The 12,163-nt window shown below is 45.4% G+C and overlaps 1 protein-coding gene across 7 annotated transcripts in view; it reads left to right on the top strand.

Moving 5' to 3' along the window:
* Positions 1-12,163, top strand: part of ARHGEF3 (Rho guanine nucleotide exchange factor 3) — a 356,437-nt gene that overhangs the window by 146,489 nt on the left and 197,785 nt on the right. Inside the window, exon 1 of one of the 7 annotated variants that reach the window (XM_049862262.1) lies at positions 3,571-3,857. The exons of the other annotated variants lie outside the window; for them this stretch is intronic. Coding sequence (XP_049718219.1) covers positions 3,807-3,857 — 51 coding nt within the window. The 5' untranslated portion in view covers positions 3,571-3,806. Of the gene's footprint in view, positions 1-3,570; positions 3,858-12,163 lie in introns of those variants that run through there. 7 annotated transcript variants of the gene reach the window in all.

Genomic DNA, 12,163 nt, shown 5'->3' with positions numbered 1-12,163 from the left:
CTAGCGTGGTAACTACTGCATAAAGGAACTTCCATACCGTGGGAGCATCTGCAGTATGAGGCCTAAATTCATATGACACAGAAAGATGCCCTGGATGTTCAGTCAGAAAACAAGTGGTAGAACAATGTTATCATTTCATTTTTGGAAAAAAATTTTAATAAGTTCCCCCAGCAACTTAAGTGTGTTTAAACAGAAAAAAATGTCAGAAAGGCTCTCCAAGGGAGACTGCAAACTGGTGGTCCTTGGGTCAAATTCAGCCAGCAGTTGTGTTTTGTGTGGCCTATACAGTGTTTTAAAAATAATGAATTAGTTCCCAGCATTTAAAGATTGGTAAATTTTACCAAAAATCCAGAATTTCAGGTTTCTTGTGGAAAAACTGGAATGTCTGGCCCCTCTGGACTGATAGGCCCTCAGGACACCAGTGAGCTGAAGCTGCCCTGCCCTCTTGGTTGGAGCATGTGTTCTCTGGTGTGTCCCAGCCCCCACCTGTACCTTATCCCCTGGCCCTGAAGGTATTGGGTCCCTTTGCTACCCTGGGCGTTAACACTGGTGCCTCTGGCAAGTGGGATTGGGGTGGAGAAAAGGGGTGAGCTTGAGGAGACTCATTTGTTACTTTATATACTTCTGTATGGTTTGAAGGGAGCCCTGGTTGGCACAATAATGGCTAAGTGCTCGGATGCCAACTGAAAGGTTGGTGGTTTGAACCCACCTAAAGGCTCTGGCAATCTGCTTCTGTAAGGATTACAGCCTAGGAAACTGTGGGGCAGTTCTACTCTGTCACATGGGGTCGCTTTGAGTTGGAAACGATTTGACAGCACCTAACAACAGCAACATGGTTTGAATGTATTATAATGACATTATGATGAATTTCAAAACCAGTAGAACATGTTTTAATACTTGAAGGTATCCTACATGCCACATAGAGAAAATCCACAGCCCTGTTCCTTTATGAGCTCCCACGATAAAGCTCAAAATAAACTTGAACCCTGTAGGTCAGGAACCTGTTAGCATTGAAATTCTCCTCTCTACGTTCCTTCTTCCTTGACCAATTTTCTGACTGGATTTCTTGCTTCTGGGCAGAGCAGGAGCGTAAGAAATGGCTGTGCTGTGCCCTCTCCTTCCTTTCTGCAGACTGCACCCCTTTTCCCCTGTCAGGGGGCATCTCTGGTTCTCCCTCCCTCTTCCTCTAACGCCTGTCCTGGAGCCCACTCAAGTTTCACCTCTTCTATGAATGCTGCAGCCTACGGGTTTCAGTTATTCTTTCTCATTCAGTCAGCAGCCGGAAGTTACTAGGTTTAATCGTTCATGTAAATGTGTCCCCTATAACCACCCACCCCCCCATCCACTCTAAGTCCAGCATGGTCACTCTACATTTCCTTTGGATTTCTTTTGGATCCCATTGGCAGCTGGGACTCCACCAAGTGGCTTCTTCCCGAATTTTCTAGGAGAGGAGTAGCTGGGCTTGTAGGAGCCTCCATTGGCTCCCCAAGGAATTTAGTCTTTATTAGCTGAGTTGCCACCAAAGCTGTCCAACCTCAGGTTGTTTACTGACCTGTCCAAATCAGAACCTGTCCTGTGCAGGGGGTTAGAGAAAGAAGGCTCCTTAGACACAGCTCCCCCTCCCCGGAGCAGCCACCACTTAACCTAGACTTGTTTTGTGGGGAATTTGACTTTGGGAAAGGGGATCCCAGGGAAGATCTGAAACCTGCTTTTTTTGGTGGACCCCCTTGTTTGATTTGACACACATTACTGGGCACCTCCTGGGTGCCAGACCTGGTGCCACATGTGGGCCTTGAGTTGACCCAGATGCTTGTCTGGAAGGCCAGAGCCTTTTCACATTGATTTCACTTCCTTCTTTCTCCAAACAGATGCCTTGTGCTCCTTGAAGCAAGACCCAAACTTTTCAGAGCAGTGCTGCAGACTTAACACATTTTTTGCGGCGCACCCTGTGGTTCCATACCTCCCTGTGGATGCCTTGCCAGTCCTTTTGCCTAGAGGTCCCCCCCCTTCCCCCCACTCCCCCGCCCCGCCATGTCTCTTGCTCTAAGAATCCTTCCTGGACTTTGTCCTCATGAAAAATGCATTTGCTGGGCTCAGTTATTCCTTGGGCCCTCAGCACCTCCTGCAAATTCCTGGCAGCATTTATTTTATTCTCTGGTCACTGGTGGTTCATCTTCATGCTACCAGATCCTGGTTCATCTTTGTACCACCAGAGCCAGGCACGTTCTTCTGTCATGTTCTTGGAGCAGAGGACACTCTTTGGAAGATCTTGTGTTAGTGGCTAGACCACTGGCCCGAGTGAGTGAGGGAAAGGCTGCTTTCTCTTAAACTCTAATGTTAAATCTTGGATTTAATCTCCTTTTGTTAGTCCAGAAGCTTGTTGTTAAAATAAACCCGGCTGTCTTTGCTGGATACACCATTTGTCCTGGAGCTGGGGCACAGGAAGGTTCTTAAAAGATCTGTGCATTTGTAAGAAGGTCTCAGGAACGCTGGGCTTAATTTTTGCAGCTAAAAGTCTCAATTATGAAGTGTTTTGCAAATCAAATACTACTCCATTAGGTAAATAAGAGGTCCCTGGGTGGCACAAATGGTTTGTGCTGGCTGCTAACTGAAAGGTTGGCAGTATGAACCTACCCAGTGGTACTGCGGAGGAAAGGCCTGGTGATCTGCTTCCAGAAAGATCAGAGTCAGGACAACCCTGTGGAGTGATTCTACTCCGAAACACATGGATTGCCATGAGTTGGAATTGACTTGATGGCAACAGGTTTGGTTTGAGGGAACTAAAAATAATAATAATAATAATTGAAAGCTGAACTGGGGCTCTGTCTCCTTGGGTTTGAGATCCACTGCCACTTGTGCAAGCAAGGTGATTTGTTTGGGTGGGGGGTGGGACAAGGGCATAGTTTTCATTTGAAATCTGCTAGGTCTGCCATGAGATGGTCTACTTCATTCATGTAGGAGGTTTGGATTTTGAAAAAGACAGGGTACTGAGACAACGTGTTGATTCTGGAGAGATGCCCCATTCAAAAATGAGACATGTCACCGTGAGGTATTGTTCCTATTCATTTCCATTCTTTCAATTATTTCTCTGAGGAGAGCTGTAAGACCACTTAGAATCCACGTCAAAAGCTGAAAGGGCGGTTTCCAAGCAGCAGCTATTTTTGAAAGGGGTGCTGAAGGGAAGACGCCATATTTGCCTAAGAAATAAAGAAAGAAACGGATGGGCGTGTGGCTGCCTCTGAATTAGGACTGAGTGCAGGCTCCGTATCCTGGGCAGGGCCACTGACTCTTGGGTAAAATTAAAGTAGATCATCTATTCCTCTTTGAACAACCTCATCTCTCCTCCCAGTGTCCCTCCCCCCAGTAATGTTTTCTTCTCTACGCTTTTCATTTCAACTTTTGGGTCGTAAAGCTCCAGACTCAAGACATGGTGTCTAGCAGCAAACTGTTCAGAGCTGCCTGGATGCCCAGCAGAGCTTTTAGGTGGGGACCCATCTAGCATTGTTTGTTTCCCGCAGGCTGAGGACTGTCAGCCAGAAACTGAATTTCTGGTGTGACTTTGAGTGACAAAGGGCAGAAAGAGCTCTGAAAAAGCAGCAGAGCAGCTGGTGAGGAAACCACTGGAGGTGGGGGCTCTGGGTTCTCAGCTCTGGCACTTGTAACTGATGGCCCCCTGTCACTTCCTGTCATGCAGCCCAAGTGACGGGGAGGAGTTCCTTTAGGAACTCCTGAAACCATGCTCTGCACTGCTCAGAGAATCCCGTCCGCAGGGCTCCTCCACAGCTAAGGGCTGGGGACTCGCGTGGATGAGGTCGGAGCGCCCCACGGTGTGGTGTTGCTTCTTTGTCCACGCTCAGGTAAGCTCCCTGTGGAGGGAGGAAAGGGGCGTGCAGCCGCTGAGCCGGGCATGGTCTGGCCCTCCGCTCCCGCCCAAGCCCGCGGGGCAGTCTCAGGGGCCAAGATGCGGGAGGGCACAGCTGTCTTTTCATTTCCCAAGAAACTGAGCAGGGAGCTGCTGGTCCAAACACCTAGGGTGATGGAGCCAGATTTTTGCCTGGCTTGAGTATGAATCAAAAAGAGCCATGTGGTTGGGTTTAAGACCACAGAGGGCTGGATGTAGTTGAGCTGGCGAGCTGAGATGGGGAGCTGAGTGGAACGCATTGGTTCAGTGCCTCGTTTAGGGCCTGTGATTGGAGGAGAGCGAGGGCGGAGTGGGGGAGGGGTATCTTCTACTCTTAGCCCTATGATGCCAGGATTTGATTTTTTTTTTTTAATAGACTATTTTTTTAAGTAGTTGTGGGTTCATAGAAAAATTGAAAAATTGTGCAGAAAGTACAAAGAGCTCCCATGTACTCCCTTCCCCGCTACACACTGATTCTCCTATTGTTAGCACCTTGCATTGTGTGCTACCATTTGTTACAATTGCTGAACCAGTGTTGATACATAATTACCGTTTTAATTTTTAAAGGAGGCCAGTGTTCAGTTAGAGGGAAGGAAAACGGAGAGAAAAAAGGATGTATCTGCCTTCTGCTTCTTGATTGTTTTTAATTACGAAGTGGACTTCCAGGATCTTCTCTCCTCCGTTTGGTTGGAAGATGGCTGCATTCAGTTTTGGAAGTTCAGTCTGTTTGAGGCAACTTTTTTTTGTAGGTTTCCTTAAATTCATGATCCTGTTGGTTTGAATGTACCCATCATTGGGAGCATGAAGTCAGGTGACATCTGTGGAGACTCAGAATCACTACAGTTCTCATTAAGAGTGTGGGTGCATGCTGATGAAGAGTGAGCTACTTCTATCAGGTGGACACTTGAGACCGTGTTGGTGTCTCCTGTCTGGAGGGGAGATGGGAGGGTAGAGAGAGTTAGAAACTGGCAAAACTGTCATGAAAGGAGAGACTGGAAGGAGGTGAGCAGGCTGACTTATTAGGGGAAGAGTAAGTGGGAGTATGGAGTAAGGTGTATATAAGCGTATATATGACAGACTGACTTGACTTGTAAACTTTCACTTAAAGCACAATAAAAATTATTTCAAAAAAAAAAAAAGAGTGTGGGTGCCTGGTCTGGGTGGTTCTGGAAGGAGTGGCTGAAAAAGTTGTGTTTCTCTGGAATGAAGAGAGCCCTGAAGCTTATTGCCCCTTATTTATTTATTTGAGGGTATTAAAGTTTTGAATAAGCCCAGGATTTTCTAAAGGGTGTTATTTTTATTTCTTTTATCAGGATTGTGTTTTCTAAGACTGACTTTTGTAGTGCTAATTTCAGCTCTTGTGCATGACCGTTACAGGCACCTATGTTTAATCCTTTCTCCTGACTTGGGTGATGCTCCTGTCTCTCTCCTTTTCACATCTTACTACCCAGATATTTGCTCACTTGGCAAAGAATTATTTTTGAGCTTTTGAGATACAGAAATTGGCGACATTTTAAATGACTTACTCTATTTCGGTTACAGTTAATACAGAGTTCATAACAAAGTAATAATGATAATAAACCAAAAAACCAAACCCATTGCCGTCAAATCAATTCCGATCACACAGGGTTGCTTTGAGCATGAGTCGGAATAACCGTCATAGCTAAGGTCTGTGAGATACTTTTTGTGTAACTAAGCACTGTTCTCACATTAGCTCATGAAATTCTCACAACAGCATTGTAGGGGTTGGCTATTATTATCATCCCCATTTTGCAGATGGTGAAACTGAGGGTTAGAGAAGATAAATAATTTTCCCAAGGTTACCTAGCTGGTAAGTAGTGGATCGGAGCCTGGTGGCAAAAAGGTTAAGAGTTCGGCTACTACCCAAAAGATTGGCAGTTTGAATCCACCAGCCGCTCTTTGGAAACCGTATGGGGCAGTTTACTCTGTCCTGCAGGGTTGCTATGAGTTGGAATTAACTCAACGGCAATGAGCTTCATGTTTTTTTTTTTTTTTTTAAGTGATGAATCACGCTACAAACTCAAGCAGAACGGATCCAGAATTGACATTCTTAGGCATTAGGTTTTACATGATAATTTAAAAGATGGCAGGCACCCTTCCTAGATTTCCTGCTACATGCAGCATCTGCAGTAAAACTTTGCTTTCCAGTCCTTGAACAAGTCAGACTGTTTTGGGTGCAAATGGTGTCTTGATTTGGTGGTTGTTTGCCGTGATCCAATTAGCACTTAAGTAAGAGGCAAATCCCTTCCTTCTCTGGATTCAGTTTCCCCACATGTCAAACAGAGATGTCTCTAAACTCCTTTTACCTCTGATATGAACCTAAGGTATGCAAAGATCCTGGATAAAAAGTAAAATAGTTTTCACATCTGCCCCATGTCAAAGTCAAGTGATTTTGTGGGTGTTCTTAGCATACGTTTTAGGCTGAGTTCTCTACAGAAGCAAAACCAGTAAAACATATAAATATATACATAGAGAGATTTATATCAAGGAAACAGTTCATGAGACTGTAGACGGTAGAACATCCCAAGTCCATGGGTCAGACTGGCAGCTTCTTCTGATACACGTAGCAAGGGGTGGTGAACCCAAGATCGGCAGGTCAGAGAGCAGGGTTCTGACTCACAGGTTGCAAAGACCAATGAATCCCAAGATCAGCAGATGGGATGGCAGGTAAGCTGCTAGCTCAAGTCCCAAGAACTGGAGGTCAGACGAACACGAGCCAGCTGCAGGATCCAGAGCGAGCAGAGGTCTGTGAGCCTTGCCAGAAAGTCCATCTATGTTGGATGCAGGCCACACCCCCAGAGAAAATCCCTTTCAACTGATTGACAACTCACAGCAGATCCCATCATGGAGATGATCACATTGTATCAGATCCCATCATGGAGATGATTACACCATTATAGGACTGCCAAACTATATCATAACTGCCAAACCACTGAGAATCATAGCCCAGCCAAGTTGACATACAACCTTAACGATCACACATATATTGCCCAAGGTTGTCAACTGGAACTCAAAAAGTAATTGGGTGACTGGCTACTGACCTTTATTCTGCTCTTGAAAAGATTACTGAATGAATTTTTATTCCTTGGCTCTGAGAATCTGCAGAGAAAAGATCTGGAGTAATGGTGGCTAGAAGGGAGGTTCAGTTGGTAACTGGGTATGGAGAGAGAAGAGAGAATGGGAGAAACCCTTTAAAGATCTCAAATTTAAAGATAAATTTATCTTCTTAGAAGGTTTGGCAAAGTTAGTTCTATATCTACCAAGAAATGATGGAGCGGAAGGGTTAAGGGCACGGGTCTTAGAACTAGACAAATGTAGGGCTGAGTCTCAGCTTTGCCTCTTACTAGCCATGTAAATCTCTCTGAATCTGTTTTCTTCTCTGTAAAATGAGGATAATCGATAGTGCCTATCTTACAGGGTTATTATGAGGAATAAATGAAGTAACTCATGACAGTGCCTGACACACAGCTGGCACCCAGCAAACATGATCCATGTCCAATTCATGTTGAGTCTAGAATGTGCTGACGGCCACTGGACAAATGAATTCTTAGCATATAAGAGCTTCACAACCCAAGGACTCTGAAGCATCCTATGTCCTGAGATGAACATGGGTGTCATTTGATTTTGTGGCAGGAAGGAAAGAATCAATGCTTCATTTTAAAGCCCCAATTCCAGTTATTTTTGACCTGCTGATTTTCTTCTGGGCATGTTTTTACAGCTTGCCCAGGACACTAAGCGGGAGCCATGGAAGGGGAAGTTGATTCAAACCAGAGCCTGAAAAGGCCTTTCTTGGTAGTACACTCAGAGGCATGACTCGGAAGGGCTGAGGTCAGGGTGGTGACCCCGATTGTCCTCCGGGACAGAAACAATAGGTGGCTTTTAAATCTAAATATAGACTACGTAGATGTCTTTTAGGGAAACCAGTTCCCGATACTGGCCAGGTTGGGCAGTGCTCTTGGGAAGAGTGCTCCAGGGAGCTCAGGAAGCAGCCTCCATCTACCGCTCCTGCTCCATCAGCAGTTTTGTCTGAGTAACTTTGCCCACGTTCCACTTTCTCCTCATCCATTGTTCGCCTGCCCCAGCATGGCAGCCTTGTTTATTTCCCCATCTCTTCCCTTCCAAGTCTTCGCTGTCATGTTTAACACCTCTCTCCCTTTCTTCTTGCAGACAGCATTCAGCCCTGGCCATAAACTTGAGGTGTTCTCTCCACATTACTCCTCATACAGCAGGGATGTACCAGGAGTAATGCACAGCACTGGGCTGGGAGTCAGGAATTTGAGATCCATGTTCCAGATTTTGTGGTTAACCTTAGGTAACTCTAAACTTCCCTGAGTACGGGGTTTTCCATGTGGGAAGCAGCAGAAACATAGCTGTTAAGAACTCACGCCCTGGAGGTTGACAGACGGGGTTCAAATCCTCACTCTGCCACTTATTAACTGGGTGACCTTGGGCAAGTTCCTTTCCTCTCTGAGCCTCAGTTAACTCACCTGAAGAAGGAAGATGATTATAGTACCTGCCTCATGGGTGGGTGAGAGGAATTTATGAAATAATATCTATAAAGCCCTTAAGACAGCGTTCGGCATATTTTTGTTGTCGTCAGGTGCCATCGAGGTGGTCCTGACTCATAGCAACCCTATGCACAACAGAACAAAACACTGCCCTGTTCTGTACCATCATCACAATCGTTGTTATGCCTGAGCCCATTGTTGAGCCACTGTGCCAGTCCATCTCGTTGAGGGTCTTCCTCTTTTTTGCTGACTGTCTGCTTTGCCAAGCATGATGTCCTTCTCCAGGGACTGGTCCCTCCCAATAACATGTCCGAAGTACATGAGACGAAGTCTTGCCATCCTTGCTTCTAAGGAGCTTTCGAGTGCGCATGAGGCGAGTGAAAACACCATGGCTTGGGTCAGGTGCACCTTAGTTCTCAAAGTGACATCTTTGCTTTTTGACATCTTAAAGGGGTCTTTTGCAGCAGATATGCCCAATGCAGTACGTTGTCTGATTTCTTGACTGTTGCTTGTGGATCAAAGTAAAAGGAAGTCCTTGACAACTTCAGTCTTTTCTCCATTTATCATGATGTTGCTTATTGGTCCAGTTGTGAGGATTTTTGTTTTCTTTATGTTGAGGTACAATCCATACTAAAAGCTGTAGTGTTTGATCTTCATCGGTAAGTGCTTTAAGTCCTCTTTACTTTTTCAGCAAGCAAGGCTGTGTCATCTGCATATCGCAAGTTGTTAATGCATCTTCCTCCCATCCTGGTGCCGCGTTGTTAGTGCTAAAAAATGCAAGCTATGATTATGATTGTGATTTGTAGGAAAAGGAGGAGACTCGAAATGGATCAGTGCTGTAGAGGCTTCATTCATGTTTTCCATATCCACATTCCACCTGAACTATAATTTTTCACTTACTGTTTTCCTTTAAATTGCTTAGTTTTTAAATCCTAGACTCACCTTAAGCAGCAACAGTCCTGAAATTTTAGGTTGGATATGCATTTCCTAAATCACGTTAAAATAAATAAATACGGGTCTGCTGCATATGGTCCAAAACAATATTGCATCATCACTGAGGTCCAGTCCCTACACTTTGGGGACCACAGACCCCGTGGCTCTGGGCATTTGAGGTCCAGGTTGCTGCCTGCTAGTGATTTTAACAATGCTCATCCCATCAGAATGAACAGTCTGCCCATCCTGTTATTCATCAGGCATTGTCTAACCCTGTGCCAGGTGCTGAGATGGCCAAACTGTGGATCTTTGTAGCTTCCACTGTCTTCTTTGAATTGGACATCACCAGCCTAGAGAGAATGGAGAAGAGAAAGGCACAGAATGACCAAATTACTGAAATCCCACCTTAAAAAGAAGTGAGAGAAAGCAGGGCCCTGTCTGCCTGAAATCTTTGAATGTGAGTAAAGGAGACAGCCTCAGTCAGCTTTTGCTAAGTAACAACCATCCCTAAACTTAGTGGCAGATAACAAGCATTTATTCTTAGGTTCACAGATCTGTAAGTTGCCTGGGGTGGTCTGCCCCACATAGATTTATTTGGGACCCAGTCACCCTCCTGTGTATTTTTCTCCTGGGGGAGGCCGGAAGGTCTCAGAGGAGCAAGCAGAAACACACGACGCCTCTTAAGGCCTAGCCTTAGAATTGGTATGCTGTCCCTTCCAACCACATTCCATTGGCCAGAGCAAGTCACAAGACCAAGTCATGGAGGTCAGGGGAGGGCATAGTATTTGCTGAAAAATAAATTAATCCACCACAGAGAGCATCATTATTTACTCTTTCAACCTACAATTATCGAGCACGTACTGTGTGTGGCACCCTCTGCTATGTTGGAAGGGGTATAAATATAGTGACAATAAGTGAGAAAGATGATGAGACCTATAACCCAAGGCCTGACATGTATCAGGTCCTGAATAAATATTTGATGAATGAGTATCTGCCAGTAGCTAGTGAGTGCTGAGTACTTCACATCATGCGTTTCCTCATTCAATCCTCCCAACCCCTCTGTTGGGCAGGTATCCCACGTCAGACAAGCGTGATACTGAGTTGGCCTGTTAAATGCCTACATCTTCTGACATGAGGAAGGGGAAAGTTAGTGGAAGTGCTGCGCAGGGAGAAGCCACATGCAAAGAGATCATTCCTGATAAGGGGGAAAGAGGCTGACTTAGCATCAGAGGCCCCAGTTCAATCCCTGTCCCGCATGTTTTTTCCAGTGTGCACTTTCTGGACTTTTTTGGGCCCTAAGTCTTCAAGCATCCACCACGCACTCCTTCAAGCACTCACCATGCACTTCTTCAAGCACCCACCATTTACTAAGAACTTATCACATTATCTGGCACATTGGTTGCTGATTTCATGTCCCATCAAGTTGATTTGGACTCATACCGACCCTATAAGACAGAGTAGAACTGCCCCCATAGGATTTCCTAGGCTATAATCTTTATGGGAGCACATTGCCAGGTCTTCTCTCCCACACAGCAACTGGTAGGCCAACCTTTTGTTAGCACCCAAGCGCTTAACAGCTGCACCACCAGGACTCCCTCTGGCATGTTATAGTTTCTCTAAATCACTAGCCCTTTGCCGCCTTTTTTTTTTTTTTTTTAATAATTTTTATTGTGCCTTAAGTGAAAGTTTACAAATCAGGTCAGTCTCTCACACAAAAACGCATATACACCTTGCTCCACACTCCCAATTATTCTGCTCCTGATGAGACAGCCTGCTCTCTCCCTCCACTCTCTCTTCTCGTGTCCATTTCGCCAGCTTCTAACCCCCTCCAGCCTCTCATCTCCCCTCCAGGCAGGAGATGCCAACATAGTCTCAAGTGTCCACCTGATCCAAGAAGCTCACTCCTCACCAGCATCCCTCTCCAACCCATTGTCCAGTCCAATCCATGTCTGAAGAGTTGGCTTCAGGAATGGTTCTTGTCCTGGGTCAACAGAAGGTCTGGGGGCCATGACCACCAGGGTCCTTCTAGTCTCAGTCAGACCATTAAATCTGGTCTTAGGAGAATTTGGGGCCTGCATCCCACTGCTCTCCTGCTCCCTCAGGGGTTCTCTGTTGTGTTCCCTGTCAGGGCAGTCATCTGTTGTAGCCGGGCACCATCTAGTTCTTCTGGTCTCAGGATGATGTAGTCTCTGGTTCATGTGGCCCTTTCTGTCTCTTGGGCTCCTAATCACCTTGTGTCCTTGGTGTTCTTCATTCTCCTTTGATCCAGGTGGGTTGATACTAATTGATGCATCTTAGATGGCTGCTTGCTAGCGTTTAAGACCCCAGATACCACTCTTCAAAGTGGGATGCAGAATGTTTTTTTAATAGATTTTATTATGCCAATTGACTTAGATGTCCCCTGAAACCACGGTCCCCAGACCCCTGCCCCTGCTACGCTGGCCTTTGAAGCATTCAGTTTATTCAGGAAACTACTTTGCTTTTGGTTTAGTCCAATTGTGCTGACCTCCCCTGTATTGTGTGCTGTCTTTCCCTTTGCCTAAAGTAGTTCTTATCTACTATCTAATTAATGAATGCCCCTCTCCTACGCCCCCCTTCTTGTAACCATAAAAGAACGTTTTCTCCTCAGTTTAAACTGTTTCTCAAATTCATGTAATAGGGGTCTTATACAATATTTGTCCTTTTGCAACTGCCTAATTTCACTGAGCATAATGCCTTCCAGGTTCCTCCATGTTATGAAATGTTTCACAGATTCCTCACTGTTCTTTATTGATGCGTAGTGTTCCATTGTGTGAATATA

This window comes from Elephas maximus, chromosome 20 (assembly GCF_024166365.1).
Source record: "Elephas maximus indicus isolate mEleMax1 chromosome 20, mEleMax1 primary haplotype, whole genome shotgun sequence".
NCBI lineage: Eukaryota > Metazoa > Chordata > Mammalia > Proboscidea > Elephantidae > Elephas > Elephas maximus.
The sequence above is the reverse complement of the archived record's forward strand: the minus strand, read 5'-3'. Positions and strand labels throughout refer to the sequence as shown.